The following is a 26,693-nucleotide window of genomic DNA, read 5'->3' as shown; positions in this document are numbered from 1 at the left end:
GATGAACCAGTAGAATTATATCTTTAATGTCAAAATAGTCAACTAATAGTGGGTGGATAAGTAGTTTTAAGCTAATAGCTAGCTAAAAATGATGGAAAATAATTGTCAGCAACCTTAAAGTTATCAATATACATTTATAATAGTCATGACATGAGGTGATGTAGTAGTTAAACTAATACAACTGAGACTGAAACCTTAAAATAGATAGTAAAAAAAGAATAAAGGAAAAAATCCTGGTTCTGCTCAGTAAAAAACAATAATGGCAGAAATAGAAATGCAAGCTTGAATGTAATCAGACAAAATGTTTGAGAAGCAGATGCCTATAGAGCGCACGTAATTATAATTAGTCACAGGTGCCACGGCTACTGCTGCTGCTGCTGCTGCTGCTGCTGCTGCTGGTGATGATGATGGAGAAGATCATACTTTTATATAGAATGACTCTTGCATCTACATCTCAGCTAAGAACTGGGCCAAGAGTAAATCAGGAGATGACTGCTAAAATCTACTGTTTCTCTAGTCGGGCACGTGAAACAATATGAAAAACATATGTCACAAGTCTGCAGTGATGTCACAAGGTTATCTCACTTTGTTGATTTCTGGTAACTTAGTCTGCAGCAGTTCTGTTTTTAAAGATAGCTGCTGCTCGTCTTGTTTTTCTTCACTTTCTTTTCCCTTTTTTTTCACATTTCTTTGCAGTTCTGTCTCCTGCTCTCTATTGTTTCCGATCCCTCCGCCATTAATTCAATGCATTTGCTCTTTGTTTGCAGCCTAGCCTGCCTCTATCACATGATTCCACGCACATACGTAAATATACTGTTAATACTATGTATATTATTTATATTATTTATTGGATGTGAGTTCACGCTCTGGCTGGCGACCAACTCTTTCAGCTGCTCTTGTGGAGCAGATGCTGTCCTAAACTGACATGTGCTGCTGAAGGAGGGGAGGGCGCCGTAGTCTAGCACACGACGCACAAAGATCAGTTTACACGGCAAAAAGAAAAACAATACGGAAAAAAAAAAAAAAACGGATTAAATGAAGAGGACACAGGAACACATAGAGGCACGATGATAAGCCTCCATACTTGGTTACATGAAGCACTTCCATTGTAATATATGACCTGTGTATAAAACAGTTGGTGCACATCCTTGTCATCCTTCTGTTGTTGTCTTTTTCCAAATTGCTTCTGGCAGCTGCAGCCATATTATTGGCTAATAAATACATGTTTGAGACATTATGTCTGTTGGCTAGGCTTTGTTTAGAAATCATGTCTCTAATATATATAGTAATCATAGTTTCTGTCAACAAGATATTTATATTCTTTGTCATTTTATGCAATTTCATACTTAATGTCTAGATATTGTTATGGATGAGGCAGGGAGTTCCCTTCATTGGCTTTCCTATCATCATCAGCTCCTCAAGCATTGAACTTCAGATATGGATGAAAGAGATAAGTTCCCTCTTCATAAATCTCTATTAAATCCTCATCAGTTGTTCATGAATCACAGGCTGATAAGGATAAAGACCGATCAGGCTGTCCACACAGGGGCCGAGGGCAGGCTGACACTGCGCATATGTCTTAGCTTACTGAGAAATTATGCTGCATTTCACATTTTTTAAGCATTTAAATCACAGGCTAGTGAGTACTTCTTGATTCCACTTTTCTCCCAAAACAGCAGAGTTTGAATGATTTCCTCATGCACGCACAGATCATCCATTTGTCAGTGTGGGTAAATTCCAGCTTGAGAGTAAAACACCTAAATCAGCAGTCGGATCTGTTTGTGTAGGTTGAAGAAAACAGTTTTTATGTGCTTAATAATAACAATAATGATAATAATAAAAACATAAAAACTAAATTTGAGAGAAAAACATGTAGTAACATTGATTTGTGGCTGTTGCACCACTAATCCTAACACATTAGGAGCATGTCACAGAGAACAATGGGATAATGATGTACATGAAACATCTGCTCCACTGAAGAGACACGAAAATAGAGGCACGAATAAAAAGCATCAGACCTGAGATCAATGTGACGTGAACGTGCATATGTGTTTTGTAGTTGGACCGCTGCCCTTTAATTAGCCTCCATTGTTGCACCTTCTTCTTCTACAGTAATTTTCTAACAACTAACAGCTGCGTTCACGCTATAGACAGTAGTGATGTTCGATACCACTGATTTAATTTCCGATCCGATACTGAGTAAATTCAGGCTGGTATCAGTGATACTGATCCGATAAAACACACCTTAATGCAGGGGTCTTCAACGATCAGCAATCAACAATCAGCCTGGTGCTTTGCCCTAATATGTATGGTAAACCTAAAGAAAGTAAAGTAAATTTCAAATCATAGCTTTGTAAAGAATACACAACATCAGAGTAATTTATTAATTTATTTTAAACTCAAGTCTACTGAGGTAGTGGACTCATTTACTATATAGCTGAGCTAATACAACAACAGAAAAAACCAAACAGAGGACACAATCATACAATATGTGAAAATGCTGTTTCAAACACTAAAAAAGGAATAAGTACAATTATTATTATAAAAATCCTAAAATTATTACCTCACCACCTGCAGTGACTGAAGTATCGTAAGTATCGATTATTTGATTTGGGAATCGATGTTATAGCATAAAGATCTGGTATCAGAAGTATCAATATTTCAGTATCAGTCCTCACATCACTAATCGACAGCATGAAGGTTTATTTATACAGTCTATGGTTCGTGCGATAAAAAGCCACAAAATGGCCAATTGTGATCAACGTCATTATTGATAAGTCGCCGCTGAATTATTGTCGTAGCAGTTTGCACAAGTCACATGTCGGATGTGGATTGAAAATAGTTCATCTGTAGCCTGTTGCTTTTTCATCACAGCATTAGCCTCACCGAGTTCACCAAGATGAACAACTCTAAGTACTTGCTATGTGCTTTAGTAGATGAATACGTGCATTAATCCACATTTTATTCCTGTCTGTATGACGGGCTCTGAATAGGCTAACTGGCTAAGCTAACTAGCTTTGTTTTTACATGCATGACTGTTCTGCAACTCACTCATAGCAGCTGATCTCTCAAATTTAAGAAGATGTGAAATGTGTGGAATATTTACAAGGAAGGTTTTTAGCTCTGGATTTAATTTGAAAGCTTCACGCGTTGAGCTGATTTGCGTCGAACAATGTTGTGTAACATGTCAGAGAAAGGGAGGCCCATTAAAAACTAAACTGTCGAAAAATGTGTCATTCTGTTTTCCCTCTTGTTTTTCCTGAAATGAGAGCGAACGTGTGGGTGCTTTATAGTCGACCAGCGCTCTCACAAAGACAAGAGTGCGCGTCGTCCTGACAATGGCTTTCCACCGGAGACACGAGTGCCCATCAACATCCTGGCTGAATTGTGTGGCTTCGCTGTGGAATTATAAAGCTATCATGTGTCATGTCATGTGATGCATGAGACTAATGCTGGCACCTGGCTTAATGACCAGCGGCAATCAAATCAAGTAATGGATCTTATTAAGGTGTCATATGAACCTCAAACTGCATTACTCGCTACTCTGGATCCTCCTCTGCACCGTTGTTTTGTTGTTTATCTTCTGACTGTGTTACTTTTCTTGCGCAAAACTAATGGATGGATCCGAACATCGTGACAAAAAAATAACTGTTTGGCTGAATGCCATTTCCTTAAGTGGTGGTGCTGTCATTCCCCGCATGTATTCAATGCCTCGAATGAAATGGCAACAAAATCCGCGCAACAAAAACACGGCAACGGAGAAAAGTCCTCAGACGTTCTGTGACTCTGCACTCTTTGAACATTATAAATGATGTGTTATGCTTTTCAAAGATGTATTTATAAATGATCTGGTGTTCTTCCTCGTTAAAACGAGATGTGATGTGCGCACGTGAACAGGTACATGTGGACAGATCCAAAAAAAAAACAAATCATGCGGACAACTTTTTGAAAACTGTTCCACGACGGCCCGTCCAGCTTTCACTGCCGGCGTCTCCTTGTCACCTTGGTGAGGTAACCACTGCCTCGGGCGGCCCATATGGCTGCGGCAGACAGACAGGGGAGCTCCACCTCCACTCAATCTGCAGGTTCACCTTACGCGACCTGCCGCGCAACGTATCGTTCGCTAACCTACTTGGGGGAAAAATAGATTGAGGAGGTTCATCATGGACATAAATTTAACATATTTTATCTTTCCATTATCGCACACAGCGGTGTGTGTGAGTACTTTTGATTTAAAGGACGTCTTATCTTCCTGTTATTCATTATCTCTTCACTCGAGCTTTTTGTTCCACATATTCATTAGAGTCTGTCTGTCCCGGTGATATACAAGCTGATGATACAGTCTAATATTAATTTAACAAAGCAGAAGATGAAACGAATCTTTTCAGAGCCCACAGCTATCACCAGAGGGGACGACTATCCACAATTAAACCTTAGGTAATTTGTTTAAGCAGATTATTTTGGCCCATAGTTAGGTTTTCATTCACTATGTTTATATAGACACCAGGAGTTTTGATAATCCGTTCAATAGGAAATTACTAGCTGCCAGTTTCTCTCCGCTCTCTGACTAAATCTATCCTTTCTGTTCATGTTTGCCACACATGGGGTATAAACGTCAGGTGCCGAGAAGAGTTGAATGAAGCTGGAATTGATCCCGGTCCCGTTTGGTCACGTTCGTGTTTTAAATGGTTGTCTTAAAAGTTGTTTTTGTGCGATGTTTCCCGCAAAGTTGATGCTGCACAACTTGTGGAACCACTTTGTGCATGTCTGTAAACTCGCGCACTGATTGATGTTTTGGTGCGTGTGCACACATACTGTATATCTCATCAGATCCTTTTGTTTAGTGTCCATGTAAACAGTTGCGTTGGAATCTCTCATCAGAAAATAGTAAATGTAAACATAACCAATCTGACAGGGCTGTCCACTAGCTGTATAGATTAGAACTGGAGCCAACTGTAGTTGCAACTGTGTCTAGGTTTAAAAAAAACAAAAACTGTTTTCTAAATCAATTAGATCTTACACTGAATGATCCAGTATCGAATTTTTGAACATGCATCATTTTCTTCATCCTCTCATTAGAAATCTTGTTGCATTATCATGAGACTTGTTTTGGGATGACAAATCTCATGAGACTGTGCAGCTAGATTAGTTATCATGAGGGAGACACAAAACACATCACTTCTTCTTTGTTGTCATACAGAACCAAAGCCACGTGCAACATGTTTCAACTGGAGGTAAAATAATGTGAAAATGCCACAAATCTCAGGAGCTAAAGACTATTACTGAAATATCAATATAAACTGAAATATGATTGAGTGGATTAAGGTGGTGTGTTGTGTTGGACTTAAGACCCGCCTGCCCAACCTGTTAGCTCAGTTTACCGATGATCCCTGAAAGCGGGAACGCCCTTAATTATGCAGAATTTTAAACCTTAATAAATAATAAATGAGTTAAAAAAATTCACCCTCCGTGACGTTGTCATAAATAGTGAAATAAACTATTGTTTTTCAAGTCGTTTTTTGTACCAGGGTGTAAACATGTTTAATAATACTGTAAAGTTGGGCGTTTTGACATGGGGGTCTATAGGGATTTGCCCCCTTTTGGAGCCTCAAGTGGCCACTCGATGAACTGCAGTTTTTTGCACTGTATGGGCTGCATCACTCCGACCTGGAGGTTGGTGCTTGGTGATACCCTGTTGGGGTAGATGGATGGCTTGATAAAACTCACTTTTGGAGGAAGCAGACTATGTTCGACAAATTAATTTACTTCAATAGTGATAGTATAACTGCACCCATGAGAACTTTTTACATGCCTCCTGAATATTTTATAGTTAAATCTGCCTTCCTGAAATGAGCTCCATCACCTCATGCTTTCTACTTCTAAAGGAGGCCTTTTTATGGTCATAATGCTTCTGCCTTGTTACGTAACAAAAAGAAACGTTGACACATGAGCCAAATTGTGAGGTAAAGTCCTGTCCAGTACCGACATTATTTTGAGGTATTGTATCATATTAAAAAAACAAATAACAAATCAGGAGAAGGAACAAGAAAAAACACCTCACTACTGATGTTAGCAGCGGCACTTCGGATACATCTTTCACGAATCAGACTGCTTCATTACCCGCAGGTATAAATTACAATGAACACTAGATACCCTGGCACCATTCTCCACCAACACTCATCAGCATGTGGACGGGGTGCAGACAGGTCACCTCTGACAGATGGTGAATTCCAGAGAAAATAGGTTTGCAGTCTGTTGTTTTAGCCAGAGGTTCCAACAGGATGTTTTTTTTTTTGTTTTTTGTTTTTTTTCCTTTTATTTAAAGGGGTGGATATTAAATACGTACTCATGAGCTTGTGCTGCGATGGCTGCCCTCTGGGGTAAACACGGTTCACCTATCACAGTTATTGTTATTATCATTACGCCCCAGTGTGTGACAGTCCACTTCATCCATGTTGGCTTGTTGAGAGATTAAACAGATGCTGGAAAGAAAAAAAAAAAAAAAAAAAAATTGGAAACCAAATTCCCCTGGGAGACGGTATATAAGCCAGGCGAGCTAGAGTCGCTTGGCGCTGTCGGACCGAATCATTCCAGCGCTCCGAGCCAGTTGGAGTAGCGTAAAGCTAACACAACACACGAGTTACCAAAGCATTCAACACAGTCACCCCTCTCCCCCTCCACTCTCTCTCTAGATGCAAGGAAAGCTTGAGCCGTCACGAGCCACTGAGTTGTGAGAAAATCACTTCAGGTTGTTATGATAAGGACAGCGAGGAGGCTTTAGTTTTTTTTAGTTTTTTTTTTTTCTGTGAGCTCTAAATATACAGTAATAGATTCTCACCTCTCACCTCAGTGTTTAGACTCTTGAGCTGAAGAGATGACTGCACGTGATGTGGAAAGATTTTTTCCTTTTTTCTTGCACATGTATGTACTGAGGCAGAAAAGCCAAGATTGCTGAGGCTCCACGGTCTCTGTGTGTGCTGAAGGAGACAGCTTCATGCTTTGGGCGCATCATCAACACTCAGCTGGCTCACACAACCCCCCCTCATCCTCTTTCTCTGAGAGAAATGTGTGAGCGGAGTGTGTTTCATGACATAACTATGGTGTGGTCGTGTGACCAGCTATGCACTGGCTTTTTATAGCAGTAAAGGCTGCTGCCGCTTTTGTTTTGGAGAACGGTTTGTTGGAATATTCATGGATGAGTCTTAATTTTCATGTACAGTTTCCATCTTGATTGAATTGACTTTGTTTCGTTGCCATTTTATATTTTATAATAACACGTCTCACTGCAAGCTCTAGCGCAGTACACCAGAGAGACCGCAATGACATTCTTGATGAAAATTTCCCATCAGCATTCAGATTATTTTTTATTTTTTTTCCGCTAAGAAATAAACACAGACAGTTTGCAGCTTGATGTCGCGTCTCTTAAGGATCGTTAAGGGGGAAAGCGTCTTGCCTGTTGTTGGTGCCATCTCCCACATTTCTGCATAATTTGCTTTCAGACAGTTCAATGTATTTTTTTATTTTTATTTTTTATGAACTGCAGCCTGGGCAGCGATTGTATTATCGTTTCTGAGAGAGTAAATATTTTTTGTTGAGTGCTGCAAGAGTTTGATTAGTGACCTTTTGGGTTGTGTTGACAGGACAGACCGAGAAAAATGCTTAAAATCAGAGGCTTAACCCTGACTACAGATCATCAAAGTATAGTACATAGCTCTCATTTTAGTTTTACTTGAATGATGCACATACACCGATCAGTCACAACATTAAAACCAATAACATTTGTCATGTTGGACCTGGCATTCATATAGCAGCCACCTAGATCAGACAAGTCACCCCACCACACTCCTTGATGGAAGCAGCCACCCCCACCAGGATGCAGTCTGACACATTCACGCACTCAAAAACCATTTAGGATCAACTCAAAAAACCATGAAACCGTGACCTGGCCTCAAAATTCACCAGATCCCAAACTGAACAGAGGCCCCTCCCCTCAACCCATAGGGCCCCATTAACAACAAACTGTTTCCAGACACCACAGGACACCCTCAGAAGACCCATGTCCATTCTCTGATGAGTCACAACTGTTTTGGAGACCCACACAATGTAAGGAAGGTAGTCATAATGTTATGTCTGATCATTATTCAGAGTTCAATGTGTTTTTGATGTAACGTGTAGCAGTCGTTAATATTCGTGGTATTTGTGCTAATCAGAAACAATAGGAAACATTTCTTTTTTAAAAAATAAACTGCTTATTGTTGTACCTTGACAAGTTCTACCTGTGAAGTTAGTGTCTGTTCCAGTTACTAAAGCTTCATATTGCAGACCAAACAGCTGCTTAGGTTCATTTGTATTCTGAAATAGGCCAAAGGTGTTTTTTTGTCCTTGTCATGGACTGGCTACTTGTCTAGATGTATCACGCCTTTTGACCAAATAAACAGCTGGATTAGGCAAAGGAGTTAAGATAACGGATGGAAGGTTGGATAGTTGGTTCCTTTAAAATGTTATATACCAGGTTCGGTAAAGAAAACTGTCCTAAAGACAGACTGGACAAATTATGGAGAGGTGAAGGTAAACTGTGAAATCAAGGGTAAAAACATTTTACCATCATCCAAGTGGTTCAAGTTCTTCTACCCCTGGCTGGTGGAGAGTTTAGGTTTTTATTTCGAGCATCTAGGGCTGGTGTCAGGTCTGATGATGACCCGACACTCACCTTCACTTAGAAGATGTTCAGATTAACCTCTTCTTTTTCACGGTTAATGGTTCTCTACTGACCCATTTACAGCTAGTGAAACCACCCACACGTGTGCCAAATAAACTCTTGAACGCTCCCACCAGAAGAAGCCACTTGGATAAGTGTTTAAGAGTCTTCGAGACAACTCCAGTAGTCTCTGTTTTTTTTTGTTTTTTTTATCCTGTTTCGTTTTATATACCATGACCTAGATTACTGAGAATATTCACAGACACCAGGGATTGCAGGTAAAAACAAATAACAGACATAGGAAGAGTCATTGTTGATGCTGGTTGAAGTCTTGTATAAATCCTGGACTTTCCCTTCAGGCCTCTTCTGGCTGCAAATTGAGTCAGAAGAACAAAGAGACACGACATTCACAGCCAGCATTGTTTCCTGGAGTCATATCCCGCCTGCCTGCCTGCACAAGTCTCCAATACCTTTCCTTTTCAGGTCACGAGAGGAGGAACACAGTGACACTGCTTTATTCCAGAGACAGCCTGAACAGGAAGCCGGTCTGCTCTGCACACGGGTTTGTCTTTATTTGTACCTCAGTCAGTTTGCGCTCATGAGCCTTACGTCTGATTATTAGAAGTTATTTTAATGAAAGTTTATTCTGGGATTTTCATGTTCTCTCACTTGCACATAAATAATATTGCTCAACATCCTTCCAGTGAGTAACATTATTCCAAGTCCTCTTATCGTGGACTAATGACACAAAAGGACTGACTAACAAGCTTCGCCTGTGCACCCACAGCCTGATATATATTATTCCTCCTCTGTGTCAGAGCTCCTGTTTAGAAAGTATTTCTCCTCAGCGAACCGCTTTGCACTGGTTGACATTTTCCTGAACACACTCTGAAGTTTATTTTGAATCTCGCTGCGCAAGTTCACTAGACCACCAAGAAAGAGGGAAACCATTTGCTGCACAAGATAAGTTTCCAACAAATGCGCCGTTCGGTACAGTTTGTTGAAAGCTACGGCGCCCAACTGTTTTAGTAAACTGCTTTTATCTATGAAAAAAAAAAAAAGGCAACTGTAGCGGTGATTTGTCCTCCAACTAGATAAAAATAAGACAAACCATATGCCCCGTGAGGGACCTTGGGGACGAAGCTTAACACAGGTGAACATAAATCCACCGTTCATCCAAATTAAATTAAAAAAAAAAAACAAAAAAAAACACACCAGCTGCTCTCCCTAATACCTGTTGGTCCGATAGCTGCTAGGGGTGGAATGAGTTTGGATTTTTTAAGCTTTACCCAAGCAGCAACCTCCGGGTCTGAGAGATGAAGCCCATGCGGAAGTGCACAAAGCTGCAGTTCACCAAGTGGCCACTTGAGGCTCCAACAGGGAGCAAATCCCACTAGACCCCCAGGTAAAAAGTCCAGCTTTACAGCAATATTAAACATGTTGAATCTGAGCCTGGTACAAAAAATAGATTTTTGGTTTTAATAGTTTATTTCAGTATTTGTGGCAACTGTTGTTGCAAATTAGTTTATTTTTTATTAAGGTTTAAAACTCTGCATAATTAAGGGTGTTCCCACTTTCCCAACAGGTAGCGGAGAGTTGTTAGGGCAGGTCTCAACAGTGACAATAGGTGATCACAATGGGTTTGTCCGTAGCATATACATATAATGGGCTTCCATAACTCTCTTGCATGGTGCATTCACTGACATCAAGGACAAAACTGAATAAATCTGAAATAGCTCACACACTGTGGGGATTTGCAGTGTAGCCAATGTAGTTGTAAGACATACTTAGTTCCTGGAGTGCTGGGTACACTTCTCACTTAACCTCAAATTTCCACTGGAAGGATTAGGACATTAATCGAGCTTCCCCCACCACCACACCACCACTAAAAGCTCCAGGGCTGTGAAAATGGCACATAATTCAATATCGCAAGACACGAGATTCTTCCACTCAAAATAGAGAAGAGTTCACATTTCTGCTCAAATAAACCTCACAGGAGTCAGTTTGCCACGATGCAGCTGAGACTTTGCACGTCGTGTAGTGTATATTTACACTCTGGAGCAGAATCAGTAGGAAGCTTCAAGAGAAACGGGTTCAGATCTCACTACTGTGTACTATTTTATTTGGTTAAACTCCAGTCAGCCCCCACCGGATTACGAAGTCTAATAAATACAGCGTTATGTTTTGTTTAGTGAGCAAGCACTCAACTTTCCATTGAGCCAGCGGAGCATAAAGCAGACGCACAATAGGTAAACATTGGCTGGTCATGTGAACGAAGCGGCCGCAGCAATGAGAGTCGCTTCCATCAACTTTCTCAGACTTTACTCGTGCAGATCCAGACCAAGCGAACAAGTTTTCTCAGCCAATAATAGCTGTGGATGTTTTAACATTTCTCTCTGTAGACTCAGTCTGTCCCTACAGATCAGTGTAAAGGTCTCATTGTAAGTCACCGGTGCCAAAATGTGAGTATTACTGAGCCTAAATGGAAACTCTACATCAAAAGATTAATAGAAATTAATAAAAAGATCAATACAGAAACTCTGGCGAACTTTCAAGGAATGCTTAAACAAGAGTTCTTTAATATAACTCAAGATTATCTTCACAATATTTCACACCAAAGCTGCATTAGCCAAGAATTTCCTTCATACCTCGCTCACACCTCGTTGTTCATCCCCATATAGAAGTGAAGAGGTGAAAGCCTTAGAAAAGCGAGGATGCTTCAACTAGAAATTCAAGGAATGGTTTAAATGCAGAAATGAGCAAACTGAATAAAAACACCAAACTGTAGGTGTGAGGAGTTTCTCGAATGCCAGCTGGAACGGAAAGATTATTTGAATGCTTTTTAAAAGCTTTCTAATAATGTGTGGCACCAGATGTAAACAAAAAGAAGGCCGATGTCTGGGAATTTGGCCAGTGGGACACTTCTACCAATACACAATGAGAGGAGCTCACATTTATCTCTATAAATGTTGCCTGCTTAATGAGCTAACACCTGACAAGTATTACATATCTAAAAAATAAAGATAAAACTGGACTTTGAGATGTTTCATCGGTTATTGGAAAGGCTACTTCAGTTTTAAATGACTGTGTCTCCATAGGTAAAAACGGGTTGTCTACAAACCAGAGGGTTAGCGGTTCGACAAAACATACTAAAGTGTCCTTTAGCAACACCCTGAACCCACAGCTGTAGTGAAGTTAGCGTGAGTTAATGGGTAGATGTGACCGTAAAGCACTTTGAGTACCAGTAGGTAGAAAAGCGCTTGTTGGCTGTAGAAAAACAAAGCCATTCACCCTGGGCGGTGTCTTCCTTTATGAAATTTGTGGTTCCATGTTAACCGATGACTCGTGAGTTTCGGGTTGACACCGCCCACAGATGTTTAACAAAACATCCTCAAGATGTTTTGAAAACAAAACCTGGACGTGAAGATGCTTGGGTGAGTGATGAAACAATTTTCAAGAAAACTCAAAATGATCCGGATGACTGTAAATTGGATCTTAACCGATAAACTCCAACAGTAGAACTGTATGTAATGCCTCACGGCAAGAAGGTCCTGGGTTTGAATCCACCATCTGACTGACGGGACCTTTCTGTGTGGAGTTTGCATGTTCTCCCTGTGTCTGCGTGGGTTCTCTCCCAGTACTCCGGCTTCCTCCCTCTCTCCAAGACATGCTCATTAGGTTAATTAGTGATTCTAAATTGGCCGTAGGTGTGAGTGTTAATGGTTGTCTGTCTCTCTGTGTTTGCCCTGAGATAGACTGGGGACCTGTCCAGGGTTTACCCCGCCTCTAGCCCGATGACAGCTGGGATAGGCTCCAGCGCTCCCTCCTCCAGACCCTCCAGAGGACAAGCACTTACAGAAGATGAATGAATGAATGAATGAACATTTGGCATCACAACATATTTCTTCTGTATTTCACTAGAACATTAACTCTTATGCCCTCCTCAAATTTACTGCCCTCTGGACATTTTCGTGGCAAAAAAATGTACATGCACGAAGCTGCCATAAAATTCTCATATATCAATGCTTTTTTTTTTTCATAAATCTCCTAAACAACTCCAGCCTTGCTCAAAACTAAATTTCAGGATTTTAACTCTTTAAATGGCAGTCTAATGATTCAATCATCCTACTATTTAGTAGGATAATGGGGCTTTGGTGGTAATTGGAGTCTGGGATATGTCAAAGATTAGCAACAGAATTGATTTGAATGCATCATTATTTTTTATGTAGTGGTAGATTTAAATTTTTGCACCCTCTGGACACATTTGTGGCAAAATGCATTACAAGAGTATAATTGACATGTGAGGGTAAAAGACACTGGATTTCAAACTTTTGACTGAAGAGAAGAGTTCCTGCAGAAATCCAAGCCACAAGCTGTAACACAGCGAAAAAGGTTCACCAAATGTATGTGATCCTCTACAACCACAGGTCCCATTAAAGCCCTGACCACTTGCTTCTGATTGTCTGACGAACAACAGATTTTGCAGCTGCATTTCCCCCAAAATAGAACACTTTACTTCTGCACATGAGGCTTGCTCAAACCTTTTTAAAGTCTTAAAACCCATTTTTCTGGGTATTTAATCTTCTTTTTCTTATTGTGTGTATTGTTCATGTCTGTACAACTCATTGTTTGTACAGTACATTGTTTTTAAATCTGCTTTACATGTGAATTTCAATTAACTTAATCAAATTAATCAAGGTGATCAACTGACTGAGAGAAAAAAGCGAACTGGGCCACAACCCAGACTGCACCAAGATGTGTCAGGATGATTTATAAGTTCATCTTTTTGCCGTGCTTGTACTCATGTCGCACATGAGAGTGCTATCGTGAAAGTGTCACTTTAAATGGTTACAAGCCAAAATTTAAATTACTGCAGCCGACTGAAATGCTTTTATATGAAGGCCTATCTTTACTTTTGACCTCCTCATCTGTCCTTATTCAGCTGTGCGCTTACGGTTGTTTCGTAGGTTGTGATCTTCGTGTAACCTCAGTGACACAGAGCTGGGCTCATCATAGAAGAAGAGCTTAGTCATCCCTCCAGCTGTTGACGTTTTCAGCCTAGTAGCGGCACTGACTCAAATCTCCCGACAACGACGCTCTTTCTTAATTAAAATGTGGTTAACATGCTCATAAATGTCACACAGTTAACCTTGTGACACTGTCTTCTCAAAAACGTGTGTTACTTGTAAAAACATTGTTATCAGTTACAACAAAGAGCACTGTGTCTCTTCCCTGCCGAAAAAATTAAACATGAAATACACGTCTTTCCCTTTTTAGCTGTCACATTACATCTGAGCGTGTCTCAGTGACGGGTCGGGAGGGCAGAGCCTCACCACCGAGCACATTGCTGGGTTATGTAAAGTAATTTGCTCTGTTTTGATGCAAAGATCTGAAGTCACCTTATACCCAGATCACCTAAAGCCCAGCAGCAGTCGCTCCACAGCCGGGCTGGTGTCAGTTCACCCCCAATTCAATTAAACTGTAAACTGAAACTACTCTGGTTGATTATTCTTCCTCCAATGTTTCATAATGGATACACTGTATTTAATTTTAATTTTTTTTTGCTACAATTTTGCAGATTTGAGCCATATTATTAATACATTTGATTAATGTCCTAATCCTTCCAGTGGAAATTTGAGGTTAAGTGAGAAGTGTACTCAGCACTCCAGGAACTAAATATGTGTCACAACTTCATCAGCTGCACCGCAAATCCTCACAGTAAATGAGCTGTTTCAGTTTAAATGTCAAAGAATCTATCTGTAGATTTATTCAGTTTTGTCCTTGATGTCAGTGAACGCACCATGCGAGAGATGGGAGTTAAAGCCACTCTTCTTTGTTTGTTGGTTGTTTAGCCTCACTGCATTTAAAGTTTGAGAAAATTCAGTTAAATATTGAAGAAGCCAAACATTAACAGCGTGCTCTAGTTGCCTGAATCTAATCCGAATACAAACTCCAGTGTGCGTCTGTACTGTTTCACAGAGGATACTGTATTAAGGGAATGTTTGTGACATACTTTGAATTTGTGCATTAAAAAAAATCAGAATCTCTGACAATTGGGTTTACATTTGAGGTGGAAGAACTGGTGCATTGATAAAAACAAACCGAGAAAAAAAAAAACAGGATGCACGTGATTTCCGTTGACTTAAAGGCCAATTCATGTTTTCCATATCTTACATCATGCAGCGTGTCTGCACCATGTAAATTTCACGCTTCTTGCGTGTGGTCGTTATATTTGTGTGACATGTTGTTTCTATGCTCTTTAAGTGGCTGCGCATCGTCTTCTCTTAGTGACACTTTCATGTATAAACGTGCGCTTGTAGAGCTATGTGTCGCTGGAGCTTTGACTGTTGCTCTTTAAATTATGTCATCGTGTTGCAATGTTACTAAAAACCCTTTGCAACCTACAACTGCGCTCACTCTTTTTATTATGAACTTTGGGGCGATAATCTTCCTGTAAAAAAATGGAAAATTAACGGTTCAGACTCAAGCGCTAATTTAAATGTCATCTTAGATATCCTGGTCCATTTAATACAACCGGACGAGATGATTCACATCGCTAGTTATTTAACAGTGGTGGGTAATAATGTGCACTCATCAGAGAACGCGCCTTCAATGGCAAACAGAGTTGTATTTCCTATTATGAATCACCCATTCACCCGAGGAGGTTTGGAGGTAATATCGCTCCAGAAACTAAAAGAATCACTCAACAGTTTTTTGACTCATGCACCAAAAAAAGTGCATGTCTACATTTGAATGGTAATTGAATACGTCTGAATGTTGTAACCTTTTTTTTTTGTATCTGTTCAGCGTCTGGGAAAACCATCTGTCTCCGTGTGTCTGGTGGCGACAGGTGCCCACGTGGAATATCTGGCGAGAGTCATATTCTCTGTGCACTCAACCACTTACTGCACTAACCTCTTAAGCTGACTGAATAACGATGACGATACTAATGTAAGTAATTACCGTTAATAATTCAGCATGTCCCCTCATACGTAGCAGCTGAAAATGGATCTACGCCTGCCCACAGATCAGAGACGGTGCCAGCAATGAAAATAGAAAAAAATAATCAGATGTTTTACCCGTAGTCAGTCCACATATAGAGACATAAGAGTCACTGACCCAGAGAGGATTTATCTGCTTTTTCATCCATCGTCACATTCATACACTAATACACTTGCACACTTGGTAGCTGCACGGTGCAGCAGCAGCAACTGAGGCGCCGGTGGTGGTGACAAGAGCTGGGAGGGCTTCAGCTCTTGCTTTTAATGTGATGAAGGAGCGTTGCTTCTCCTCTGCAGCCTCTCCACGGCTTTAACCCTGCCTGAATGTTATCTTGGGATTATAGTGACTCGTACAGATTGAATGTCCCGGGCGCGTGTGTGTTCAGTTTCTCGCCTCGACAGATTACAGATCCGCAGACTAGGTCAGACGAGGAGCTCCACCGTCGAGAAGATGAGCTCACGTCTAATGCGTCAACAAGAGGAAAACTGCCAAGTGATCTTTGCGCGAAAACTATTTAACAAGAGGTGATTCACAATCATGAAAACACAGGAAAAATTATCAAGGAATGCTTCTAACTACAACCATATGGTGACTATTTAAAAAAAAAAAAAAAAAAGTGTTTTTAAGGAGAGGGTTACGGACTTCAGTGAGAGGTAAACAGTTTCTTTATTAATCTGACTAATCTCTGAAACAAAATGTTTTGACTTCTGTTGAAAGATCGCTGGAAGGTATGATACTGGTGTTTAATAGGTTTTCTGTGCTCTGTATCGCAGGTGTCAAACATACGGCCCGCGGGCCAAAAGCGGCACCAGAGGGTCAAATCTGGCCCACAGCAGGAATATGTGCGAAAATTACATAACTCCTAGCCCTAGTTTGTCAAATGCTTTAGAAAGAGAAGAGGGCTCAACACTGAGACCTAGGACTAAACAGCAGACAGCAGTCATAAAGGATAGTTCATTAAATGTAAACATTCTCCTAAATTACTTGATCTTCTTTGCACTAAAACAAATGGAAAAAATCTGGAGTTGTCGTTACTTTATGCTGTTATGCTAATATGTTACCGGTCCAGCCCACTTTGTCTGGGCGGGTACCTACCCTCCATACCTCAACAAATTACGTATAATACAGAAGAAATATCTGAAATATAGCAGATATGCTCATTCCGCGCCCCTCTTTAAAAAATATAAATTACAACCTATTGACAAAGTGAATGTATATTAGACATGTCTATTCATACAGGAAACTCAAAGATCTTCCAGACACCCTTCACAATTTATTTATCTATCTATACCTCTACATCTACCTGAGCCCTCCCTCATCCTTTTTTGACTGTGATGATTTTGACGTTTTTTTTGTTTAGCCTGCCTGTAGTACTATGTATTTTGCATGGCTAAGGGTGGAACTCTGTACAAGCCTGTAATGGCTTCGTTCCCACATTGCACAGATTTGTAACATAATTTGTTCTAAACCAATAAACTGAACTTAACTAGATCAAACTGGGCTGTGTGAGGCCCCAGAACTCAAAATGAGTTTGACACCCTGACACCTATATGATTTAAAAACACGTTCTGCATTGTTTGATACCTCACGTACTGTTTTGAGTTTGCACTACAGGTTGCTACTAGAGTTACAATCTGTTAATCTTGAGGTGCAGGAAAGATTGTTTTTTTATTTGCTGTAAAAAAAAAAAAAAGTTTGCAGTTTAAACTGAATCCTTTTTTTCTTTCTTGACGCCACCTAGGTTAATTTTTAAACTTATTTAGGATCAGACACAATGGATTCATAGAAACCTAGTTACATTCATAACTTTTGCCTCTCAGCCGTCCTCTTAGTCGCTGTAGGCTCCTCTATCTCGGTTTCTGTGCTGGCTTCCCTCCTCAGCTCTGACAAACAATCAACGCTGGATAACTTAAATCGCAAACCAGAGCAGGAATGATACCACAGACACCAGAGTTAAAACTCTACGATCAGATAAAGACGAGGAGATGAGGATCTTGGCTGAAATGTATCGAATGTTCATTTATATTTCAAAATAAATACATAAATCTAAAGCTTTTTATTGTGATGCAACACTTTTACGTCTTTTCGCATGGTTGTCAGCTCGGTTTCATATAAAGGATAAGTCTGTGGGGAAAGGTGAGAACTTCTTCTCTTCACGTTGGACTTTAGAGGGTGGCTACTTCCTCAAACCTTTAGAGATACCAACACAGATTAAGATTAAGCATTAATTAAACCTGCTCATAGTATTTATTTATATATTTTTATGGAAACACTGTTGAAGAGTCTCAGTGTGTGGTTAGCCTTCCTCGAAATTGAAAATATGTGTGCGTGTGCAATTTGAAAGAACCAATCCTTTAATTTAGCTTGTGCAAACATAACATGATATAATACTGGGTGATGCACAAAGACCACTGTACTCTGTGTCAACATGTGCTATAAAAAAAAAAAAAAAAAAACACCAAACGCCATCTGTTCATGAGGAACAACACGACTGATTCACCTCCTGAAATCACATGTCTTTATCGGATGACCCACGCAAAGGAAATGAGACGTGACTTAAGTCTCAGACTTCATATTTCATGCCACTTTTTTTTTTTTTTTCCTCTGTTTTTCCTACACGACCTTGAGGCGTCCGCCCCTGGAACCTCCAGGTGAGGAGTGAGGGAGGACGGCCTCAGAGGCTCATTTATTTTCCCCATGTGTCTCACGTCGCCTCCATCTTTTCCCCACAGTTGTTGGGTAAATGGACACCCTGCCCTCCGCTTCCCCTTTCCTCCTGTGGTTCCCGTGGAAAGTGATGGCTGATTACTGATTACAGCTTCTCCTCCCTTTCTTCACTTATGTTAAATTATTAGGAGAGGATGCCAGGGCCTGAGCTTGTATTGGGAACTGAAGTGTATATTTGTTATATCACACATATAAATATATATATTTGTTGTCATACATGTGTTACATTTGAAAATAGCCTTGTTAAGATGGTCTCATTTCATTTTTTTTCACATGAGCTGGAGCTCTCTGGTCCTTGGGGGTGTTCTGCTTTGGAGCCGAATGGCCTGAAGCCTCATTTCTAAAAGGACTTTAATTATAATTTCAAAGAATATGACGTTGGTGTCTATTTTTACGCTTAAACGGTATGTTTCACCCTCATATTGTGCCTCTCTGTGTTTTTTGGATTTTTACTGTAAGTCATGGCTGCGTGGCATTGTGTTCACAGTATAACGGTATGTACAGTGTTACTGTCATGTGCCAGGAAGAGTCCAGTGGAACACAGAGGCTCTGGTGTTGTCATTAATACTTAATAGCAGGCTCAAACGCCAATCACTGTGTTTGTAGCAGCCACGAGGCTCACAATTACAGAATGCGGTTACAGACACCCGGGGTTGGGTTAGTGTACAATTAGCTGCCTGCATCTGATAGGGTTGCAAGGCACAGGTCACTACTGACAACTGCCCCGGTCACTAAATACAGGTAGGGAGACTCAGACAGGAGATGGAGATAAGGACGGCTTCTAAACAAAATTAAAAGCACATGATAATGTGAAGTTGTTTGACATTTTTTTGGCAAGAAGAAATAACACAGTGTCTCTGTCACAAATGGAAATGTTTCATTTCCCGGTTTACCCCTTCAAGCTTATAGTAGCTGACCTATAGTACTTAACCCCCATTTTCTCATGCTTAATAACCATCACAGGGACCTGGTTAATGACTTAAAATGAATGAAAAAAAGAAACGAGTGAAAGTGATTTTCTGTTATGTTTTTAAATGGCATTTAAATGGTGCATTTGGATGTAATGATGTTTGTTAATGTGGGCAAACCTTAGCTAAATGCTGTATAACTAACATTTACTGGCTTTATGACTGTTACTCTGACTCTGTGCTTTTGGCATGTTAAATATAAATGTGATCTCTGAGTAGCAGGGGATTTAAGGGACTCTTAAATCATGCTAACTACGCAGTGGCCGCTATTAGCTTAACATTCATAGCGTGGCTTTAAACCTGAATATTTTTTTGTTGCTGTTGTTGTTATTTCTGTGAAGTAGTTTACAATCCATTCATCTCTTACAGAAAATAATTATCAGTTTTATTTTTAAAAATGTATTTATTCATCATTGTCTTTTAGCTCTGTTTTTGGTCTCCTCCAGCCCCAGAGGGAAATGTCTTCAGCTGCTAAATGACCTGATATGTTCATTGGCTGGTTGCTAACTGTGTCAGTCTGCTATTTCTTGCTTTAAATTTAGGATTTAGCAATAAAACGGGGGGGTAAACAATGTGCTGAAACTCCCACATCAAGCTGAGCCTTTTTGCCATTTTACGATTTATTGCGAAAGTACAGATTAAAGAGGGGGATGCGCGTTATCTGGCCTCAGATAAGAAGAACATCTGATTAATTTCCTTTGAAAAAGAAAAGAGGCAACATTTAATGAATTCCTTAGATTTTAGATTGCGTCCTTCTGATAACGTGTGAGATGTAAAGCTCGGTGTTGCAGCAAAGAAGTGAGTGAAGCCGAGCTGCAATCAAATCACCAAAGCAAACTGGATCATTTTTAAGACTGTGCAACAAAGAGCTGCTGGCCTCGTGTTGCGTTGCAGGCCCCCCTTTTGGAGCACGAGTAATGAGTTACAGCACGAGAGAGGAGGCGAATGGATGTCTCATAACTTGCATTTCCTGGAGCATCATCTCCAGTAGCAACCTTCAGTTATGAGCAGCAGGATTTCGTATTTGGAGAGAAGCTTGCCCTCAAGAGTTCCTCGTTCAGCTGCAGCAAATGTGACTTTGAAGCTGCGACCCCTTTTTTCCAGTGGTGCAATTTTGGTGGAAAAACGCTTCAGCATCAAAGACTCTAATAACAATCTCTGTGTTTCTGCCTTGGTGAGCTGCCACCAACAGGTCACGCTGACATGAATAACAAGGGACAGGATGTATTGTTAGTTGCTGACCTTATGTAAGCATATGACCTTTATAGTACAGTCTCACTGTTTATAAACAACAATGATATAACTGTGATTTTATATATGACGTTATGGATGTAAATGGCTATAAAAAAGCAGCATAATTTTAAAGTATGTTGCAGATTTATGTTGTAGACTTTTATTTGAATGAGTGAGAGTAAATTTTGATTTTTCTTAAGCCTTACGAGGGCGTGATTATGCACCTGTTGCACTTTAAGTCTCCTTCATTTCATAGCTACCGTTTACTACCATTAGTCGTAAAAGCGAGTAACGCGAAACTAAAAGGCCTACTTTGCTTTATTATTATTATTTTATTAAACGCCACTTCCTGAAGGGATTATCGTACATTTTACGCTTTTGAATCCACATTTTACGCACAAACCGAACCGTAGCCCGAGCTGACAAAATAACTCCTACAAAAATAAATCGATTTCGGCCGTAAATAAACCCTCATCACATCAACTTTTTTTTTTTTTTTTTTTTGTCGTGCCGGCGTAAAAAAAAAAAAAATAAATAAAAGTCTGAGTTTTCACAGACGAGCTGCTCTCTTACCGATGGTTGTGATCACAGTGATGGCGAAGTAAAAGGAGCCGGCGAATTTCCACTGCACCCCGGCTTTGTGCGGCTTCAGCTGCAGCACCACCTTCTCCAGCTCGTCAAAGTCCTTCTCGGACAAGTTGAAGGTCCCGCGGAGCTTCTCCTTCTTCTGGTCCAGGTTCTTCCTCTGGCTCATCTCCTCCTGTGATTCCAGCGCGTCGAAGATCGCGGCGCCGACGATCAGGTAGGTGAAGGTGCAAATGATGAGGGCGAGGGTCCGCACGTTTTGCCTCTTCATGGTGGTGTGGCGTGGTATCGTGTGGTGTGTGTGTGTGTGTGTGTGTGTGTGTGTGTGTGTGTGTGTGTGTGTGTCAGGGGGACAGGCGGAGTGTCAGCGCGGGTCTAGAGGAGGGGGAACTCGGCTGGCTCATGGCTGTGCGGCTCTGACGGAGCAGAGGAGCTCTCTGATTACTTTATGAGCTGAGGAGCTGTTCATTCAGCACCACCCCTCCCTCTGTCCCTCACCTCCCCCCCTGCAGGAATCCTCCCCCTCGGTACAGCCATCCCCCATCTCCCCCCGCCCCCCTTCTTTATCTTTCTCTTTCTGTCTCTCTCTGATTTTAAACTTTATCTCAAAAAAAAAAAAAAAAAGAAAGAAAGAAAATGTGTTGCTTTTATTCCAGTTTCAAGCCTCATGTCAGAAAAGCCCCTGTGACAATCAGGACATGCATTCAGGATGACACGCCTTTAATTACTCAAATATATGTTTGATTTATATTAATAATCTACTTAATTGTCACTAACACAGAGAGACAGACAAGCACTCACACTCACGGCCAATTTAGATTCACCAGTGAAAGTATTAACCAATTAAATGAGCATGTCTTTGGAAAACAAAGAAAAGAAAAACGTGGCAGTTCAAAGTAATGTTGACTTCCTGTGTTACGATTTAATGTTTTGTCAACCCGTCCATCTGGCCTGACCTCACTTCCTCTTTTTTTCTAATGGCTACAGTTACTGGAGTCAGTTTCCTTTTACTTAGAGACTTACTTTTTACTTTTCATTTAGCAAAAACATCTAAATTATTAATGACATTTTGAATCCAGACTGAAGTCCATGACTCATAATAGCCTCACTTCACACATATTGATTTTACCCACACTCTTACTCATAATTTTACAGTAAGTATTTGAGTTATATTAAGGCCTTTATTTTAGGCACTTTATGTATCTTGTTTTTGTGTGTGTGTATGTTTTTCTTCTTTTCTTCTAAGTTATTGTCTCTTATTATTTTATGGGGTGTCTACATGCCATGTGCATGAGTCTGGATTTGAATCTGGGGCAAAAATTGGAGATTTTGTCAAATATAATTTGGATCTTTAACCTTCAGTCCAGTTCCAGTTTCTTGAAATAAATAAGTTGATAATAGAAAATAATCAGAAGTTTTAGCGCTACAAAGAAACATACGGCTCAAACTTTAACTTTGAGAAACTTGACACATAAACATGAAGAGTGTTCATTAATACATATGGAGTAATTTGAATAGCAGAGAACTAGATGATGCCAGTGAAATGCATTCTGGGATATCTTGCTGTACCACGTCCACATGAGCTACCTCCCAATGCATAAAAATGAAAAGTCAGGCCAAGAACCACATGTTGTCAGATGCATACTTTGAATCAGGGCGGTAGTTGTGCAACCACTGATGACGATTTACTTGTCCTCACGAAACACTCGTTGTCTTTTTCTTTTCTTTTTCTTTTTTTTTTTACTGACGATGCCATGAAAATATTTCATTTTTTTTAGAAGGAATCCTGTCAATTCCTGTGAGACCAAGTGGAGTACAGCAGCTTTGTTTTGGTGACCAGTGACCTACTTCATCAGAGCAGCTTGGAAGCAGGAAAAAAAAAAATCCCTTTTCATTCACTGCTGCAAGCTGTGAGAAGGTTTTATTGCATCTAAAAAGAATCCATCTCCATCTTGCTTTCAACATGACTCACTACGAAACTTCTACAGGACCCAGCTGGTACTTTGGCTCTGAGGGAAACTCTAATGCTTGCTCTTTGACCTCATCTGTCCCCCCCGTCCGGCAAGGCAATACCAGAAGCTTCTTTTCAAACTTGAGGGTAAATAAACTTTCATATGAAAGTTTCCAGCCTTGTTAAAACATTGTGTGTTTACACTGATGGGCAATTTAGCAAGAGGTGTGTCAGCAGCGAATTTAATGTGTGTTTAAGCTCAAACGGGAATGATGATGACGCAAACAGACAAAATGTCAAGTGAAAGTCGAACCGAGGCCAATTTTGATGACCTACAGAGTCACTGGTTTCCAGTAAGTGGTTCCCTTATGTGTTCTCTGATGTCAGTGGGACATGGAGACGCTTTATGGGAGGATGCTGTGAAGCACTTCAGGAAATCCCAACCAATGAATTAAGTGAAAACACACATACAAATCTGTTTTTTTTTTTGTTTTTTTTTTTCATGGAGAATAAAATGTGCATGCTTTCATTTTGACTGATAAAACATTGCTCAATTCCCCAGTCAGCCATAACTGAGAGATTATACACATATTTGAAACAGCCCTACATATCCAGAATATATCTATAACGTAACCCGCGACAGACAATGACATGTGCAGTACACTTCGCTGGCTCGATCATTGACCAATAGATTGTGGCCAATCTTAAGTTCCACGCTGTGTGCCCAGGACAGAAATAGCTCTGGCTTCAATAAACAGGTCAGTCAAGTCAGCCGTGACTGAGCCTGCATAAATCCTCCCTTTCACAAATTTCCAGAGCTGCGAGCCTCGGACGATCAATACGTCAATTAATCAATGCAACGGATCAAATCTGTGGTCTTTCAAAAGATGCTCTTTTTTGTGGTGTCTTAATCATGTTCCTCAGACGCTTTCCAAACTGTTTCTGGAGTGTGATAGGCTGTGTTGTTCTGCTGAAAGAGGAAAGGAATACCAATGCCACAAAGAGGTGTATACCATAGACTGTATGTAAATATGGACGATACGTCTCCACTTCTTTGCATTGGTTAAACTGAGACAATTTAATATTAATACCGCGCTCTGCTCTACCTCCAACAGGAGGACCATACACTCAATGTGTGTTTTAGTGTTTTAGTTTTTGCCAAGTCCCGTCCACTAACATGAAGGAGCTTATGACCTATACTGCAGCCAGACACCAGGGGGAGCTCTACTCGCTTTAGCATGAGGATGGATGGCAGGCAGCCGTCCATCTTCATGATGTCTATGGCGTATAGATAAGGGCTACACACAGTATCATACTGTATCATTCTCCTTTTACTCATGCTGCCATATTCTAACCAACTACACAAAACAGACGTGATGTATTTAAAAGAGATCAGACCAGGCCATGATCCACTTCTGATGCTGAAGCCTTCCATTGTAGGAATGTTTTTTTCGCCAGTGGACAGGGATTACCAATGCTAATCTATGAATGACAGCAGAAGCTCTTCACTGGGGCATGCATCAGTGAGATTGGTCTGAAATGACCCAGTCACCAGTTTACCTGCCGCTCTTCCTTTGTGAGGATGTATCATTTATTGCCTACGTTAAATGAACACCACGAGCAACCGTTGTTGGCAAACAACAATCAAGTACCTAAACGTGGGTGCACAAATGGCGCTTCGATTGAAAATGTTTTGCTTTGTTGACGGTAGTCTGATATAGCCTTATACTATATGCCCCCCGTTCACAGGTGACGTAGTAGCAAGGTTATATAAGCGAATCAATATTGAGCACTTCACCTGTTAGAGGCCTCAGTGCAATTAAGTAATGCACATAAACAATAACACAACAGTTGAAGGACAAGGCTGGTTATATTCCATGTTTTTACATTAATCAACAAATCCCATATAAAGACAGTACTCTCTGATTTACCCATTCTGCTGGGTCAATCAAAACACCTGGGTGGGCTGCATGCATAGATGGACAGAACAGCTGCTTAAAGGCGAACCCAAAGCGAGTAGAGCTCCCCCTGGTGTCTGGCGGCAGTATAGATCATAAGCTCCACCTCCCTCTTTGTAAGTGGATGAGATTTGGGACAAACCAAAACATTAAAATACACATCAAATACATATTGGGTAGTCAAATATAATGTTGATGCATGATCAAGTTTCAATTGTTTGTACAAATTATGTTTTAGTTAGTTATTTAAAACAGAAACCGAGTGTGACATAATGGTTACTACCAACTGCTCCATAACAGCACCGCAAGTAACGAGTATTATTACACAAGCTCCAAACAGGTGGTTAAATTGAGAAGCCATTAATGAGCTGACCGACCGACACAAACGCAAACTGTGTTTAGCGTGCCCGCTCAGTTTTGCTGGTTATTTCATTCTCAGGTTGCCTCTGGGACATCATCTGAAACAAGAAAATCGGTCTCAGCTGTAGAGTCCTGCAGACCCACGGGGTTTCAGCTGCAGGCCCGTCAGCGCTCTGCGTCCCCTCCACCGTGTAATCGCCAATATATCCTCATAAGTCTGACCACTTCCTGCAGCCAGCGACCCATTAGACAAAATTTTCCGGTGGCGGGTTCTGACCTCCAGTGTTCTGAGCAGGAGATTGAGCCTGGACCCTCATTACTGCGATTTTGGAGAGGCTGCAAAATCCACACTGAAGTCAGAGCTTTGATGTACTTTCAACCTCCAGGGTGTTCAAAAATTGAAGCATCCAAAAAAAAGTAAACTGCTGTGAAAAACGAAAAACAGATAAGTTAGATAAGGCTTGGCTTATTTATGCTCTGGCGTTTTAAGTAAATATCATTTTTTAATGACTTGGCTGTAAAAGAAATCTCCAGGACTGCACACTGTAAATACTGTGATAATGCTTAGTGGCATTTGCTAATGGCAAAAGTGATTAAATAAACAGAAAAAACCCCAGCAGACATAATAAGTCACACTGTACTAGCTGTGCATCTCTAAACAGTGAGTCAAGCCTTCGGTTTGATGACACACTTTGTGTAATGTGTCCTCTGTGATGAGCAAAGACACAAGAAGGTTTGGGAGGAAGAGCAAACGTGTGCAGGTCATCAAACCCTCGAGTAGGAGCAACGGGAGGTCGTCTAATCACATTGCTCAAAATGAGCCGGAGCCCATGTAGACTAAACACAGTTAAGACAAAATCCTCCAAAGATACTGTAACATCCTTCTTAAATGAGCGCATACAGAATGGAAAAATTTTATCAAGCTGCTATGTTAGCGCTTCTTCAAGGCTAAATGCTAACATCAGTGTGAATTTGAACATGCTAAGGTGTTATGCTATTATGATAGTATGCTAACATCGGTAATTGGCACTAAATGCAAAGTACTGCTGTGGCGGATGAGGGTGTAATTGTGCAGGTATTTGGTCACGTAGTGTTCGACTAATTGAAATGTTTGCCTGCATGATGCTAGATAGAGAGTTTCTGTAAAAAGAAGTATGAAAGCATATTCAGTGTAAACCCACCAAACATCAGGCAGTTCAAATCACAAAAGC

General features: G+C 40.5%; 1 protein-coding gene across 1 annotated transcript in view; it reads right to left on the bottom strand.

The window, feature by feature from the left end:
• The window catches only part of kcnk3a (potassium channel, subfamily K, member 3a), a 34,818-nt gene extending 13,198 nt beyond the window's left edge, over positions 1-21,620 (bottom strand). Inside the window, exon 1 of the mRNA XM_047573006.1 lies at positions 21,202-21,620. Coding sequence (XP_047428962.1) covers positions 21,202-21,484 — 283 coding nt within the window. The 5' untranslated portion in view covers positions 21,485-21,620. The remainder of the gene's footprint in view (positions 1-21,201) is intronic.
• Between the last annotated feature and the right edge of the window lie 5,073 nt (positions 21,621-26,693).

Source organism: Mugil cephalus, chromosome 21, assembly GCF_022458985.1.
Source record: "Mugil cephalus isolate CIBA_MC_2020 chromosome 21, CIBA_Mcephalus_1.1, whole genome shotgun sequence".
Taxonomy (NCBI): Eukaryota; Metazoa; Chordata; class Actinopteri; order Mugiliformes; family Mugilidae; genus Mugil; species Mugil cephalus.
The sequence above is the reverse complement of the archived record's forward strand: the minus strand, read 5'-3'. Positions and strand labels throughout refer to the sequence as shown.